At 44.2% G+C, this 18,010-nt stretch overlaps 1 protein-coding gene across 3 annotated transcripts in view; it reads right to left on the minus strand.

Annotated features, from left to right (window-relative positions):
* Positions 1-5,539: 5,539 nt before the first annotated feature.
* DNAJB6 (DnaJ heat shock protein family (Hsp40) member B6) overlaps positions 5,540-18,010 on the minus strand; it is a 60,020-nt gene continuing 47,549 nt past the window's right edge. For 2 of the 3 annotated variants that reach the window (XM_051812872.1, XM_051812873.1), the window contains exon 9: positions 12,852-15,339. In XM_051812872.1, coding sequence (XP_051668832.1) covers positions 15,026-15,339 — 314 coding nt within the window. In that variant the 3' untranslated portion in view covers positions 12,852-15,025. Of the gene's footprint in view, positions 7,139-12,851; positions 15,340-18,010 lie in introns of those variants that run through there. The other variant, XM_051812874.1, reaches the window with a different exon arrangement.

The following is an 18,010-nucleotide window of genomic DNA, read 5'->3' on the forward strand; positions in this document are numbered from 1 at the left end:
GCTGACACATCACAATAAAACATGATATGAGGTGACTCATTACCATCACGTTCTCTCACATTCATCTCATAATGCAACCTCAGACTTGCATTACACGAGTTGAATAACATTTTCCTAAGAATTCATGATAGAAAAATTGTGTGGTTCCAAGGGAAGTAATTTTGTTGATTAAAAAAAGGCCACCACCAAACCTGGATCCTGGTGAGAAGAAAGAGGCTCAGGTGCACCCACAAAACTCCTCCCTGCACACCGCAGCAGGGCTGGAGCAGAGGCACAGTAGGCAGGGGTTACCCATCACCCGAGCCTGTGTCTGAACTGAGGGCAAAAACATATTGGGAAAAATTGTGGAGCTGGATCTGAAACCAGAATGCAGAGCCAAACACACTCTGAGCTTTGACAACCTTCTAGGGGCTCGGATTGGTGGGCTAGTTTTGCCTTTGCCCTTTCAAGAATTACTGTTTGATGTCCTGCACCCTCCCATCTCTCTGGATCCTCCCATCACTGATGCTTCCTCATAATTAACTCCCCAGGCATTTAAGATTTCCCAAATGACGTCAATGACCCAAAAACCCTGTAAGTGAACACTTGCATGCAGCTGTCCCTGCCCAAAAGATGCTGAAGGGAATGGGGAAAGTCACAGCCCAGATTGTTACAGATGAGAAAAATCTTCTGCATATTGGACAAGAAGGGATTGGAAGTGGAAAAGCTGTTGCACTGGCATAGGCAGTGCTGTGGACACTGGGGAGCTTGGTGCCTTCACAAGGTTCTGGACTCGTCTCCCTGGTTGGCAGGGATCCTTCAGCCACTGCAGGGTTTCCATGAGAGCAGGCAGACTGGCAGTGGCAACACACCCCACAGCCTGGGTGCTGCCAGCCAAGTGGAGGCACAGACAGCTAATCCTTGGAGGAGCAACGAGTGGTGGCAGGAGCTGTGCCTGAGTCAGGAGGTGCCCATCCCATCTGCTGCCAAGGAATGCCCTGTGACGCGATTTCGGCTGAGGGGGTGGGGAGGTGTGTGGGACCACGCTCTGGAGATGAGATATCATCACTGCCATGAGCTCATGTGTTTGCATTTCAGAGCCTGTGAGAGCCTGGTGAGACTGAGGGCATCAGAGCCAGGTCCCAGGTGTTGGTCTGCTCTTCCTGCATCCCGGGGTGTGCAGGGCCTGGTTCTCTTTCTGTCGATTGGGAATACAAGTGGGTAACATGCTTGTCTGGATGGTCATCACAGTTTATGAAGTTGCTGTTTAATAAGCTTTCCCAACTTGAGAGGGTGATCAAAGGTAGGAAGAGGCTTATCTGGGAGGAATGCTTCCATGTGCTGAACCTCTTGAGGCATAGAAGAGTTAACCAAAGGCTGGCATGAGTGAAAAGTGTAAAATCATGAGTGCCATGGAAAAGGTGAATGAGGATTTGGTATGCAGTGTCTCTTCCAATGCTGGGATGGAGGAGTGGAGGAACCCAAAGGAAGGTGTAAGAGAGAGTTTTAAAACACAGGGGCTATCTCATTACCCAGTGGAGTCACATAAGGAATGCCTTGTCAGAGGACAATGGGTATTGAGGAGCTTTCAATGGAAAAAAAATACTGAGCAACAGAAAAACCATTTCTGGATCCAGGAGCCTCTGACCCCCAGAATGCCACAGCTGGGAAAACATTTGGTGAGGTACAACACGCTTAGCCTGTTCCTGTGCTTTCCCCTAGGCCTCCACCATTAGTCACTATCAAAGACAGGACAGTGGGCCAGGCAGCTGACAAATCATTTCCACGGGTACAAAGCCTGACTCACAGCAATGGGGAGGCTCTAGTGCCGGCACCTCCTCACCTCAAATCCCAAAGCAGTAAAACCCATGTTGTCACAACACTACCAGCAGGGCAGGTTATAGCTTGTGTTTGCTGCCAGGATCAAGTCAATCCACTTTGGTGAATATCCCTTCCAGGTGCCATGGGAAGCGTTTGCTAAGTGCTCCTCAACCTCTCCTTAGAGCTCCTTCCCTTCCTCAGCTCTCAGCACGAAGTCTATTAAATAGGCTTCACGCTATCTCTTGTTCTCAATGCAACCAGCACTGCTCAGCTTAACATATTAAACCATCCCAAAATGTCACACATTTGGACTCAAAAAATCAGGCAGAAACCCATATTTCATATATTTTACATTATTACATTTTAGGGGTGTATGTGCACACTGGCTTCACCGTGATCTACCATCTTGCCATGTTGGTTTTCATCTTAAAAACCTGAAAGTAAGTTTTGTTTATTAAGTGAAAAGAAATTTTCTCAACTGCAACTCTCTAATATTGAAATTATGTAAAAATAACACCTGCCAGATAACACTTCATTAAATTGCAACCACTGGCAGTCTAAAGAACAAGCAAACAGCTCTGCATTGACAAAAGGATGAGCATTTCCCAAACAAGGCATGGAAAAAATGACATCTGCTGTTTCAGTAGAAAGGTGCATGTGCATGCCAATGGAAACAGACTGAGGAGATGCAATTAGACATCCAGACAGTGCAGTGAGGTCCCTCCTTGAAGACATCCTAGAAAATCCAGGCAGATATGGAGGCGTTTCCCTGAAATCGAAGCATTCAGGTTCATGAGCGCGTGTGTTTTGATCTTCCTCTCACTTCTTATTTTTGGGCTGGTTCTGCAGTGACAACATGAGACCTTCAGGAAGAGGCAGGAGTAAAGTCTGGGATACTTTACACTGTAGTTAAAGATGTGCCAAATGGCATGATCAGTCTCTGCTTGTCGTGATGAGAGCAGCAAAGTAACCCACGCCACGCTTGGAAATGTCATCTCATGTCAGCTCAGCCACTTCAGAAGTGCTTCTGCTGCTATCAGTGGTGAACAGCTGGTGGCTAAGAAGGCACCAACAAGATACTTAATAAAACTGACACTTTCCAACACCCCACCTAATCTTTTTTGGCTAGAAAAGCTTGTGGGAAGACAAAGTGTGATGACACAGGGCAGGTGAACCGATCATAGTTCCAAATATGAACGTTTATTGAGATTTGTATGTGGCTGTAAGTTCCCTCTCTTATTTCTCATCAGTGGAGAGGAAAATTGCCTTGCCTAGAGTTTTCAGTGCAACAGGTAGCAACTAGGGAAGTTTTGCAAATAGTGATAAAAAGTCTCTTAAGGCCAGATTCCAACTTGCTCATTGGAAAGAGGAGAATTAAATATACCTAATCGCGGGCAATCGTTCCACCCTCCCCCTCCCACCAGTATGTGAGTTACAGGGCAGCAGGGTGCTCCCCAGGCAAGGGAACGTGAGAGGGCACTAAAATGTGAGCTCAGTTTGGACACAAAGGAGTGGGGCTGCACAAAAGGAAGATAACTGAGATCTGAAATGCAGGAAGGACTAATCTGTGCATCCCAGGAATACGCATTCCTGTGCAAATAGCACACAAAACAAAGGAGGGGAAATGTAAATGAATAGATTCTTTATGGGCAGAATAAAACAATGACATCTGATATAGTAACAAGCTAATCCCACCACTTGATAGGCACCAGTTTGATGGCACATGTCTAGGAACATTCCTGAAGAACAAGTGGGTATGAGTCATGTTTCAGATGTGGTTGGGAAAACAGGCAACTTTATGCTTCCCTAATGATCACTGCACATTTTCTGGATATCTGACTCTTCAAAAGAAACATCTTTTCAGTGTCTTATTTCAGAAGTATATACAAAGGCTCATGAGACGGTTTGAAATTTGGGGAAAAAGCAAGTTTCAGTAAAGAAAGGTAAGATGACAGAGGAAAACAGAGTTTGTGTTACCTGCAGGAGTAGGATGTAGAGGTCTGCAGGCTGCCCACAAAGGTGGCACCAGCACAGAGCAGAGACTGGGCAAAAATTTGAAAAATACTTTTTTAGCATTTTGACACCTACACGCTCTGAGATCATTTATTTCAGGTCAAAGTCTTGCCAAACCTTAGTTCAAAGAGCAGACTGTGCACATCTCTAGAAGGTGTGGAAAAACAACTGAATTTAAACAGTTTTCACAGTGACAACTTCCAAGTGAGGAGCAAGAACATTTATCTGTCAGCATTTTGTTTGTTTGCAATTTTGTCCCCTCTATCTTAAGATAAAATTGCTTTCAGTGTATCCTTTTAATTATGCTGTTACTCAACTGTTCTCTATCCTAGTAAATTAATTTTCTCATGGGACACATTTTGGGTCTTCAAGCCCAGGTATCTGCTCTGTGAAGAATCATTTTGCAACACATTTTATAAATCACATCAGGTGATTTAAACTATCTCTGTTTCTGTTCTCAGTTCTTCCACAGAAGCGTTGTGGGATGGGCAAGAATCTTTTCCCAACTTTCACAATACATTTATTCACAGCCACTCTGGGCCAGCATCATCTGTTATCAGCTGTGGTGTCTCACACCCACCTGCATTTTTTCCTGCCCCAACACATATTTAAGTAACCACCTCATCATGAAGCCTTCACCTTTGGAGATGGATGCACTGGGATACAAGACCTCACATATGTGCCTGCTCATCCAGACGTGGCACCACATCCAGGCTGTCCTGCAAGGAGCACAGCCACATGAGCACAGTGCTGCAGCCACGCTTCATGGTGTGCAGTTAACCAGTTACCCTTCAGCTAAAATCCAGAAATAATTAGGCTGAGAAGGAATGAATTAGACTTAATGGCCATGGGCCCACATCTCTCAATTTTTGGGCAAGCTGGGGCAGATTCTAGGTAGTTAGAGGAAAGATAAAGCCCGTGGTTCCTTCCTCTGGGGGCTCTGTGTTTCCCAGGAGTTTCTCCCAGTGGAAGGCGCCAGGCGTAGGAGGCCACCTTGCAAGCATGCCAGCAGCCTTCCAGTGGGATGAGGATGCCCTTGTTGAGACAGGCTTCCTAACTAATTTAGAGCCTGCCTGCAGGTCTCCTAATTAATGCTCTATCCACCTCCATCAAGCCTAACACAGGGATTGAGTCAAGAAGATATTTATGTACCAAACCTCAACCTGCTCTAACTCTTCAAGGCACATTCCTGATCTGGAGCCACTCTGTCCTATTACGTGAGGCTGCTCACAGCACAGGGACAGCCCCAGGGAGACCAGCCCTATGCTGCTGTCACCTCTCCCTTCCTACATCTCTCCTGCTTTTTCAAAGCAGTGCCATGTTCCCAACGAATAAGGAGCAGTAACAGCTTAAAACTGGAATATGTATGGGGGGCATTTCTCCTAGAGCATGGGAAGCAACCTAACCAGGATGCGGTTCACTGCTGTGCATTATTCAGGATGAATATTCCTTGCATGCCAAATGTGCAAGCTCTGCTTGAAGTATATGCTCCTCATAGTGATGTTTCCAGCCAGAAAGAACCCTCATTTTCCAGTATCAGCCATTTGACGCAGAGAATGTAACGAGCTGCTTGTGAATTTAACAAAAGGAATTACCTGGAATGCTTGTGGGCGTTGTGTGAATGTGGACTCTCCCCCTTGTGCTTACAGCCTAAACTTTAATGGAAATCATACACAGACAACTGATGCCAGCTGCAGTCTACAATACAGTGCAAGAGGACAAAGTATAAAGGCAGATTTTCTTTATTTTTAAATATTAGTAACACTGCACAAAAAAAGTGGTACTTAAGTGACAGAAAACTGGTACTCAGTCGTATTTGATAGTAACCATAATTTACATCCCCTAACAGAGTTCACAAACTCTATGCTTGCAGAGGGTTACATGGGGTAATTGAAGCTAAACCATTCAGATACCAGAGACACCAGAATTTGTTATATCAAACCATGCTAAAATGCAGACTTGACTTTCTGTTTAGCTTCTCTCTTACACCATTATGTGCATTCCTACATCTTTTAAATGTTAGGACGAGTGAGTTTCTCCAGGAATTGTGGACTTTCAATATTGCCAGGTTTAAGGCTGTTACATCAACAACGTATTGGCAAGAGGAAGACAAAAGGAACAAAACAAAACCATAAGCTGCTAACTCCTACCTGGAGGTTAAAAAGAGGAGACAACATACTGACAAGAAACATGCAGGTAAATGCTAAAGGCAACAGAAGGGCTCTGTACACACTGAAAGGTTAAGAGAAGCAATGTGTCATGCACATGAGACAAGCACGGGAAGCAAGGAAGTCATCTTGCCAGAAAATACGTATTTATTTTAAATCTAAGACATCTTTTCAAGCTAAAAAAAATTAGTCCTGCAATAAAACTGATGTAAAACATTTTCATACATAAAAGTATAAGTTCTTTGCAGAAACAACTGGATAAAATCTTATATGGATGCTGAAAAAATGTTTATTATCTAAAGCCTACTCAGCAGAAACAAAGAGCAGTTTTAAAGTAGCACTTGGATCATTTGTCTCTAGGTTCTGAAAATAAACTTTTAAAATAAGGAATGATTTCACTAAATTATTCATCAGGAGTCAACTAAGCTTAAAGAAATCAGTAGGAGTACATACAGGAGGCCATCCTTACACTACACTTCTTAAAATCAGAGGATATAACCTCAGGATACAGTCTAAAATGTAGGAACATTTTAATATCAGGGACAAAACTGCTCAGCCTGGGGGGGGGAAACTAAACAAAACCCCAACCATAAAAATCTCTTATTAAGCTTGCATAAATTACCCTACAAGAGCTCATGTCTCAGTCCCATTCCCAATGACATGACTGAACAGGACTCCTCTTTTAACAGGCCTGATGTTGATGCCACCGACCAAACAAACAGGCATTTGCACAACCCTTTGTCTCCTACAAGACAAATAACAAACACTAGAACAGAGTCGTTTTAGTCCCAGGGAAGGAAGAGGCAAGAAATTCTGTAATGCCTTCCAATCTTCGAACATAAAACACTCCTAACCTCGACCAGCCTCGTCCGAATTCCCTAACCTGACTGGCAAGAAAGCCACTCCGTGAAACTAAAAGGAATAACATAGTGCAATTTTAGTACAGTTTTAAACATGAGTCACTTCCTTGCTAGCAGTGTGAACAATCAAAAAATATACACAAAAGAGGTGCGCTCAAAGGTAACATGAAGTTGTCATTATTATAAAGATATTGGCATAGCAGAGAAGTCCATTTTAGTAACTCCCTTTGGTTGACTTCTTCTTCTTCTGTTCCTCTCTCTGCTTCTGCTTCCTCCTCTTGCTGACTTCTTTGTATCCTGAGGAAACATGGCTTGTAAAACACTTTTCACAGCATTCATGGACTTTTCCCTCTAGCAAAAGCACATGTTCTCTGAATGGTTTAAGGAATATTAAAGAAAATGTCTGGCTTCCTAATGTATTGTTTTGGGGTTTTTTTTAACTACCATTTCCACTATATCCCCCGTTCTACTATACCCCTTACATAGGATAGAAAGAAAACACTACCAATCTTTGAAGTTTGAAAAGATCTGGAGAACTTTCAAAATACTTCAAAGCCATTCAGGAAAAGCTTCAAAATTAGAGCACATGCAAAACTAGAATAATTTTTGAAACGGAAGCAATAAATAAGACTTATACAGCAGGAGCTATTTAAGTACTGGCATTTCCTGCTCACAGTAGTCAGAGTTACCACGACATTTGCATTTCCATTTTAAGACTAGGGAATACCAAGAATCCTGAGTAAATAAGAAGGTGCTCAGTGTTCACCAATATATATTTTCTGTGCTGGTCATCAGCCTGCTCATGCTTAACTATGCACCACAGGTTATATTCTACTGCAGCTCCAATGGTGCATGAAAGCATTGAGTTCAAGCAACAATTATTTGCTACAGGTTCAGTAGGCACAAGCTTCCAGCCATGTGATCATCATTCCAATGGTTTATTCCCCCCACAATGATGTGTGAAAAACAGTTCTTGCTGTGCATCACACCTTTTCCTTCAAATTTGCAGTAAAATCCAACTTGCTGGCAGACTTGCACAGGCAGTGAACTGTGTGAACCACCACAATCTACCCAGGTGCATTCATAAATCTAAACTGAAAGCCAGTAAAAATTTCCCTCAGACAGTCCTTCTGTGGTGCTTTCAGACAGCTGGAGGGATATTTTAGCTCAGTGGTGCTCTGCCACTGGGAATCAGCACAGTCCAGTGATCGGGGCCAGCACAGAGAGGATGAGCTGCTGCAAGCCAGCTGAGAGGCAGGGCTGGGAGTGAGAGGAATGACCCTGGAAGGGGACAGCTCTGCTAGTATGGAAATCTCTTTGTTCCCTCCATTTTGTCAGCAGGCAGGCAGAGATGGCCCTGAGGAAGCCGTGTCACCATTGCACCTGGTTCTCCATCAATTTAGTATCAAGAGCAAAATTAAGATGGGAAAAGGAAGTGGTGGGAGGCTGGAGGAGCACAAAGCCATGCTGTGGCTGCAGTTTGCTCCTCATCAGAGCTCCTCCAAGTGCAATTAGAGATGAGCCCACGGCAGATCTGCAGTTCTTCAGTTTAAGCTTAAGACTTGGGAAGAACCACGAGATAAGTTTTTAGGCTAAAACCATTTGAGATATTATCAAAGGCTGATGCATTAGAGGAAATACACTCCCTTGTAGCAAAGGGAAACTGTTCTAGGTTATCACTCTAGCTCCTACACTGTATCAACAGCATGACTTCACCTTTTGCAATCGCCTGAGTCAAGAGGCAGGATATTTATTTAGAAATTCTGCCATGAGCGATCAGCCTGCACAAAGTTAGTGTGGAAACCAGTTTTCTTGTTTAAGGAAGAGAAAACTGGCAGTGCTTTGCAGAATTGCAGATGACGCTGGGTTTTCCCTGCACCCTGCCACCCCCTGAGGTACAATCCTGTCCCTGGGGACACTGTGTGAACATGCACTCACTTAGAATCCATCCAGGAAGTTTCCTTCCATGTCAGCCCCTCAGTCACCTATACATCACCAAAAATAGGATCCCTTGGCATTCAATTTACTGAGTAAGGCACCCATCCCAGAAGAGATCAAGCATCTCTCTGCTCTCCCACAGAGGTCAATGGAGGCAGAAGAGACATGCTGACTCCTGAGAATCAGTCATCCAGGGGGTGTTATTCAAAGGATTCTTCCCTTTACTGGAGGGAAAAACAGTGTCATATCAGCTGATCAGAACTAGTTCAAATAATAGCTATGAAACAATAACACAGATATTTGGGAAAGGGTCATTAAACTCTAGCAGGTTATTAGCGTCATAATTTTTGCATTTTTCATTCTCAAAACACTGTTGGTATTTCTAAAAGGCTTCCACATCCAGGCATGATTGCATTTGATGCTGTTATTTTATAACATAATACTTTTTTTTTTGCAACAGTCCATTTTCTTCAAATGTTTGAGATTTTGAAAGCAGTTCCTTTGAAAGCAACCCTTCCTTAAAAATACTGTGAGTCAATGTAAATTATGACTTGAAGTGAATGTCACATAATTCATTGTCTTATAAATGAAACAACTCAAAAGTTAATGTGGTATGAAGATATTTAAGCTTTTGACAACATGGTCTCCTACCAGCCTTCAGAATGATAAGGGTGAAAAGTGGAAATCTTTCAAGCTTTCTTTTATCACTGACACACAGAAACAGATTGGCCGAAGTAGAAGATAAGAAATACAGAGTATTCCTCAAGAGAAAAGTGCCAGGTCTTTTCTGTTTTGAGCCTGCTGTGATAAATAATTTCACTCTCTACCATTTCCTTTTCTACTCCCAGCTAAGAAGAAAGGATAGGTCAAACTTTGCCAGCCTGTAAGCTCCAGTGATGCTATGCTGGGTGATAACAGCCAAAAACCTGATCCAAACAAGTAAAGCAGCTCCTAACATAAATCAGAACTGCACACTAAAGATGTAACTCTTCGGTGCATATTTCACTCAAATACTTCAACCAGCACTAATTAAAAGCATATTTAGCTGCCTTGGTTACAAGACTAGCCCCAAAGTCATGAAACAACAAAATCTGAATTAGAAAGCAGCAGCCCCACAACCATTTGATCACTTTGCAGTAAGCCTGTGTCCTGGCGAGTCACCAGCATCACAAAGTGTCCATAGAAACTTCCCATAGTGAGTGCCAGGCTGAACTGGCTTCAGCCAAACAGTCCTGATCTTGGAGAAGGGCTGTTCAAATTTCCACCCTTAGAAGCAATTGTTCGCCATCTCAACTCTAGAAATGCATCACAGGGTGGAAGGAGAACAGGTTTCTGAGAGCTTCCTCAAGCTGTGACGTTTGGAAAACAGATTCACTCAAAAGCAGATAGATATCAGCCTAACTTGGTATTTCTTGCTTTTGTCAGCTGCCAGGAGCAGAGATGGATGGAGTAAGAATCCACACCATCTGGATTTACACCTAGTTTACTACCTGCAGAATTATTGTTTAAAACAAACAGTAACAGCTAACCCACTCTTTCCATTTCATCTCCTTCTCTTCTACTTCCAGAAGAACCATAAGGAGCACAGAAGCTACTGCAGCTTTCATAAAGGTGCTGAAAGCTGAAAACAACTTCCAACAACACTTAGGTGTAACCCCTCAACCCCTGCTCCGCAAGGACCAAAACAAATTGGGAAGCCACTCCGCTGTGTCCTAGATTGACTTTCCTTCTGGTTTTCTACCTCCCTGCCATCTGCACCTCCCAAAGTCACGAGTTTGTTCAGTCACTGACTGTGAAACTCATCACATTCTTGGGTGGCAACTGCGAGGGAGGCATGCACATCGGGCGGCCGATCCAAAGGCACAAGTGTCCTGGGGAAAACACTCCTACCCAACACACTTCTGGTATCCTACTTCTTCCTGTCCTGCCTGACATCTGCCTGCTCCACCAGAGAGCAGTCATGGGTCTGCTCCACCTTCCTTCCTTCTGCCAGCACAGAGGAGCACAGGAATTAGCAGAGGGAAACAAGGTGCTCAGTCACAACTCACAATTAACATGCAGTGTTGCTGCCTCTTGACCCACATCAGTCAGCAACAAAGGCCACGGCCTGATCTTTACAGAAGATCCGCAAAGGTGAAGACTTCGGAGGAATCTCATTCCACTTTCAGAGTGAAACATTGAGGTTGGGGGTGGGAGGGATTCACGCTTTCTGCTCAAGTCCCAGAGAATGTTTTCCAAGATCTACTAATTTTTTGCTAAGATTGTGGCCAGTCTTTTACCCTCCTTCAAACCATGGAAGCAGCAATGGCCCCAACACTCACACAGAGCTTTAACAAGGCAGCAAGGCACTTTCAAGGTGGGTTATGTAGTGCTCTTTCTAATTTTCTGCTCTTAGAAATGTCTCTCTAGTCAAAACAATAAATTGCAATTTCAAAGGCAGCTAGCTTACTTCTGAGCTGCAGCCACCCTCTGTTATTTCAGACTGACCACACTCACATATGCCATTATAAAAATTCACTCCAGATCACAGCTTCATTATAACTTCAGACACGTGACTCACTCTGCAATTACAGCTTTGCACCACACTTTCACATCCCCTCCTTTCAGCCTGAGCCACTGCCCAGCACACACCACAACCTGACCTACTAATTCCCTCACCGCATCTGCAGCTCCTGCCCGTGCCATGGAGCACTGTGGAGAGGGAGCCTGCCTTTACGTAATGACCTGAGGTGACAAAACATCCCACCCTGTCTAGGTATGCTGCTCCACTGTTTAATTATCTGCACTGTTAAATCCAAGGGGCGAGTTCTCCAGTTTCACTGGCCAACCCAGTGATGTAATCCCAACTTTGATGTTTCGGGGGACTGAAAAGCTCCAGCAACTTGCAGGGGCCTTCCTTCATGCTTGCTCACCATGCTGTTTGCATTACCAATTCTGCCTAGAATTGCCTCAAGAACATACCAAGCCAGATACAACCTGCTTGCCCAGTAATAATAGGTAGGTAATAGTATAGGTAATGCTATTACTGAGTAGATTTCCAAGGTTTTACTACCAAATGGCAATCAAAAGCTTGCAGGTCTATGCAGCCATGAAAGCCCTTCCACGTGCAACCCAGCTATCCTCGATGGGAAGCAAACGGGTAACGGGATGATTTCGTACCAGCAGCCAAAACACCATGCGTGAAGGCAGCTCTGGGCTAAGCCAGGGAGCAACCAGCCAGTCTCCAAACCCACCAGCCAGCCTTCCCACCCCCCGCCCCAGAAGAGTACGGCTGTTCCCACTCACACACAGTTACAGCCAGGGGATGTGGAGCAAAGGGAGAGGGAACTCCCTCTCTGCACCGCCAGGATTCCTCACATATTAGATTTCCATAGAAAACAGTGGTTTTGCTTTCCTTTCTCTTTCCATTACATGCCCAAAACTAAGTATGTGATGGAATCATAAAGTAATTAGTTTGGACAACCAAGCACATTGCTGTTAGTAGTTAGTAAAGTGTAATTCAGGAAACCACATGTTGGTAAAAAGAACAGAGACTGAATTAAAGATGAAATAAAGTACAAATAGTTCAACTTTCCAGAAGAGGAATCCATGCCAGGAAAGGATCAAGATTAGTTAAGCTAGCTCTGTTAGAGTGGTTTCCTCTTCACAGATGCCAGCAGATAAAAATGCAGCAAAAATGAATAATTAATGTTGTAAGTTGTAGGTTAATGCAAGCTATTTCATTCAAAAGGAAGAGCAAACCTTGCAATATTATCTTCCAAGTAATGAGATTTCGTATCATGTATTTTTCAGTATTTTAACAATTAAACAATTTCAGCCATTCTTGCTGGATAAAGGTCAAAACTCTCAAAAATCCAGGGCAGTAGTTTTTTAGAGGAAGTTACCACCACCTCCACCATTAATGGTTGCCACCCCCATGTCTCTGCTGGCATTAATGTCACTTGGACACAGCTCGGATCCCCCCGTCAGCCACGTATCACACGATCAGGGAGCACTTCACTTGCAGTGTCTGAATTATTATTTTAAAAATTCCTTGTTTAGAGCTAGAAAACTGTTTGAGATATGCAGCGACTTCAGAGCACAAGAGGTGAAGTTTTATTCTAAATGGCCATTACAAAACTAGGAACAGCTTCCAGAGCAACTTCCACTAAAACACGAAGTGTTAGATGGAGAATCAAAATAAACTCTAATTTTTTATTAAATACCCACTGTGATGACTGGAATCCTGACTAAGGAGAGGATTCATCTCACCTCTGGATATTGGATGACAGCCTAAACGAGCTGGCCAGACTTTCCTCTTGGGCACTAGAGAGATGCCACTTCCAGAGGAATTCCCACACATTGTCAAAGTTAAACCTATCCCCTTCTCCTTCATTTAAATTTCCTATAGACTTACAAATCAAAACTCAAACAGTCCCATTCCTAGGGCTGGGAAAAAAAAACAAAAAACATTTCACTGCAGGTAAATCATTAATGACTGAGGGTTTGCTTGAGATGCTCCAACTGGGACAACGTCTAAAACTGCTGCATGGTCCTGCTGCCAAGGGCCCCACACCAGCAGTGGCAAAACTACCTGATTTGAGGTGGAACAGTGCCTGGTTTGAGGCCATTGGACTTAACAATTTTCCACTGAATTGAGAGGTCTCTGGACCAAGGCAGAAAAAGATGCTGTTCTCCCCCAAAGCTGGCCCGTGTAAGCACGGCAGCTGTCACAGTGATCGATGAGAAGCCAAGCGGGAGCGAGTCAGTGGCCTCTGTAATTACAGAGCTGTGCTGGTGAAGCCTCCTTTCTGGGCAAGGCAGTCAGCAGAGGTGAACACCCATGAAGGACAAGGGCGTTACTGGCCAGGGCTCGTGCAAAAACTTCCCAAGGAGGGATTAAGACACTCACGTAGGTTTTTATGACTGACCCGACCAGTCCTTCAGCAGCCCTGTCCATCAGAGGAACAGCAGGCAAAATATTTAAATCAACAGTAAAATCTTAGTCTTACTTCAGTCAAGTTTTCCACCCTGAGTCTTTTATGGCAACTCACAATCTACTGGTAGAAGAGAGGATTTTGTGATTGCACTAATACTTCTGGAAATTAATTTTAATTGCAAACTTGTGCGTCTTGGAGCATAAATAAATTCACAGCAAAAAGTCCTAAGCAATCTTAAAAACTGCTCCAAAAATTGCATGGTGCATGTCAACCCCAGCTGCCCTTCAGAAATCATTGCAGAGTATTGCTATGATTGCAGAGACCCTCACGTCTCCAAAGGCACAGCCAAGGTTTTGTTTTGCCAGCTACAGACACAGGAGACCAAACCTGTAACCCTTGAGTGGGAGATTCAGGACACCAGCCCAGAGGTTACATTCAGGCCTCTGTAACTTTTTTTTTTTTTTAAGGAAAAGTTTCAACTTTGCCATCCTTAAAGACAAAACTTCCAGCAACTGATCAGGAAGACATTTATCTAAACGTTTCTACTTTTTCAACCTGTCATCCCACATGGCAGTTTTAGGTCTTCCATACAGAAGGCAGTGTTAGATTTAAAGGCTCATAAACACAGTGGAAGTTGGTGCAGCACTGGGAGTACATGAGTGCCTGTTTTGGGGGACAGTGCATATTCTTCATGTGCTGTGTTTACCCTGAGGAGCCTCATGTGCTCACACTTCCCAGCACTTTGCCTAATCCCACACTACTGAGAAGGGCCCTTGGATTGGGCATCCAAGCAGAAAGGCATCTTCATGTATCAGAAAAACCTGTCCTGGCAGTCCTGGATGATCTTTGACCACAGGTTCCAATTAAATCAAGTAGTTATGAGGAGTCTGTTGTCCAAGATAGCCTCTGGACTACATTGCCAAAACATTACAGACTGGAAATATATCAAAGGACTAATTACTTCCAAAAATAACCCGGACAATTGCCACGTTGCCACATTTGCCTGAACGGTCTTGGCCTTCTCTATTAAGATTTAGGTGCCTAAAATTGCAGCTTCCAGAAATAGTATCTAGTTGCTGAACTTCTCCTTGGACAAGGAAGCCAAGTACAATTTAAGTAAATGAATGTGCAAAGTACTGTGATGAGTTAACCTCTAAAAGGCCTTCACTTTTAACAACAAAGAGCAGAGGCACTTCAGCAGCACAATATTTGCCCTGGATCCTTAAGTATCCCAGGGCGTTAGTGAATCTAGGCTAAATGGAAGATCAGAGCTAAAGCAGGATGAAGGCACATAAGCTGCTGTTTATGATCTATCAAGGAGCTAACATTAAGTCAATACACAGCACCAACTTCTTGCTTGGCTTTTTGTTTTTGGCTTTTGACTAGCTGATGGATCGTCCTTTGCGTGTTCCTCCCCACCATGCTTGTGCACACCTGATAAATGAAAAGGGGCCTCGAAGCTGCTCATGACCCGGCTTCTATCCTGTTCTTCCACCTCGTCACTATTAAAATGAAAGGCATATCGAGGGGAACTGGCAGGCTTGTGAGACTTCTGCAGGCGAGCGTTGGCCGGCTGGGAAGGCAGCGCGTGTTGTCCTCTCCGTCGGCACTCCTCGGCAAAGGCTTCTTCATCTGCCTCCCCTGAAAAAAGCAAAAAGTGAAAGAGAAGTGAGCTGCACACAAAATGCCTAATTGTAGCCTGAAAAAAAAAGAACCCCTCGGAAATGGGCTGGACATTAGGGGTCACAAAACTAGTGTCTTGGCTGTGGTTAGTCACAGATAGTGCCATGTACCTGCAGCTCAGGGAGGGTCTGGAGCAGAAAGCTCCATCAGTGGCCTCTCACTACACCGAAGCTACCCAAAAAATCCAGTAGATATGACAACCCAGGGGCCACTGTTCCTTTTTTCCCAAAAGACAGCATGAGGGAGCTGAGCACATGGCCCTGGACAATATTTCTGTCCTGTGCAGAGCATGTTATCCCACCTCACCTGGACTGTCTGCCTAGGGAGGGTTGGCCCTGCTCAAGGAAAAGTTAAAGGGAAAGGAGGGATAAATACCCAAGCTGACTACAGGGGTGGTAGGATACAAAGCCACTGTGGGTTCAGAGGGGCCAGATGTTGGACATCACAGCTGGAAGGATGGTGGAGATGTGTGAAGGACCACATGAAGATGAGAAATAATGTTGAAGTTGTGAGAGGTAAACACAGTCCAGAGGCAAGGCAGGCACACACAGCACAGGCCAATGAACACAATGGAAATAAAACCCAATGTTTGCACCAAGTGATATGAAAGATGAGGTAACTCCAGTCATACTCATGCTGTTTTGCAGATGACACTTTCCTTTGCTGCAGAAACCGTAACAGCACCAGTGCTGCAAAGTAGAGAAATCAGCTCCCGTAACACACATAAAACTCAGCAAACCCACACATTGAAAAGCAAACAGTAAGATACCAAAATGCCAACAAAAGACATTCAACTTGGAAAATAAGGGGCAAGGGAAAGGGAGAGGAAAAAAAAAAGGGGGGGGGGGGGGAAGACTGAGAACAAAGGTGTGTACCGCATTTGTTTCTTAAAGGCTTTTTAAAGTTTCATTAGTTCAATTACTTAAGTACTTTTAAGAGAGCTGATGAAATATGGCATCATTTTATTTGCATCAAAAGTGGTGTGTCACATTCTGGAAGTTTTTCCTGGGATGTGCCCGGCATCAGCTGCTCAGGGAGGGGTGTGTGCTCTCAGCTAATGCGTGTGCTCTTAGTTCATGGCTGGAAAATGCTTTGAAGATGGAAAAAGCACCACGGACGCAACACGGGACAGAGCAGGAATACCCACTTAGTGTGTGCACCAAACCACCGACACTCTCAAACACAACAGGTTCCATTGTCTTTACCTTGTAATCGTACAGGGGGAGAGGCTTCCAAGCGCATGAGGAAAAGGAGGCAAGGTATGTTTAAGAAGTCATTTCACAGTGCAGTGCAGGCACCCGAGGCCTTGCAGGAGAAGAGGACTCCAGGACGTGCCTCACATTCCCCTACTGTGTGTCTGAGTACCTGATGTGCTTGGGTATTATGCAGGACACTTCTTCCCAGGTGATTAAATGCCCATCCCCACCTCAGGACTACTGCTTTTGTGCCCTGGGGTCTCCCACACACTTCCAAAGCAAATAGGACAAAATCACAAACGACAAGACAAGGATCTCTGGATTTAGACTGCCTGCATCGTGCCAGTGTAAAACCCTGGGTGTGTGGTTCTCCTTGCAGTAGGAGAGGGCTGGCAAGATGGTGATTTTCCCCTCACATGTGGCACAGCACTTCAGTTACGAGAAGTGGAGGTCAAGGAAAAGCTCAGAGAACTCCAGACGCAGAATTGCCATCATTTTCCATAAGAGGCTACAGGATTTTACACACTGTACAAACAGTACTGAAGCATGTATCAGGCTGCTGATACCAGGTCTATGAAGATAAACCAATAAAATTCCAAGAGTAAGAAAGAAAAGCATAGGAAACCCAAGTACATCAGTTGCACATACAAAAACGAGTCAAGAGTATTCACAAATTATAGTGCACCAGAAAAAGGAGATCCCTCCCTTCCCACAGAAACACAAACTGCACGGCTCTCCTTTTGATGTGGAAGTCTTGATGTATGTTTAAAATTTATACTGGCAAACAGATGCAGGAATGGGAAACGTGTTGAGGCCATTCTTGAAGCTCTGTGTACGTGCATCACAGAGACACGCCAGTCAGATACACTAACACAACTCCTCAGTACTGGACACAGGGAACCAGAATGCCTTTGGAATCATAGAACATTTCAGTTGAAAGGGACCTTTAGAGCTCATCTCCCCCAGAGTCCAAACTCCCTATTGAGTCCAATCCCCCTGCAAGTGAGCAGGGACATCTTCAACTAGATCGGGTTGCTCAGAGCCCTGTACAACCTGACCTTGAATGTTTCCAGGGATGAGGCATCTACCAACTCCCTGGGCAACCTGTGCCAGTGTTCATCACCCTCACTGTAAAATGATTCTTCTTTGTATGTAAATTGACCCTCCTTCACTTTAAATCCATTACCCCTTGTCCTGTCACTACAAGCTCTACTAAAAGGTCTGTCTCCATCTTTCTTATAAGCTCCCTTCAAGTATCAAAACGATTAAATCCATCTTGATCACCCAATGGAGTCATTCAGTTTTCCATCTCCCCAAGGCAAAGATGAGTTTTAGTTACAAAAAGACCCCAAAAAATTGTCCAAACTTTTTCCCCTTTATGAGTTGTGGGACAGCAGGATGGCATCACAAATTAAATGGTGCAACACCATGTC

Source organism: Manacus candei, unplaced genomic scaffold (genome assembly GCF_025592945.1).
Source record: "Manacus candei isolate 608988 ecotype Guabito, Panama unplaced genomic scaffold, ASM2559294v1 h1tg000089l, whole genome shotgun sequence".
NCBI lineage: Eukaryota > Metazoa > Chordata > Aves > Passeriformes > Pipridae > Manacus > Manacus candei.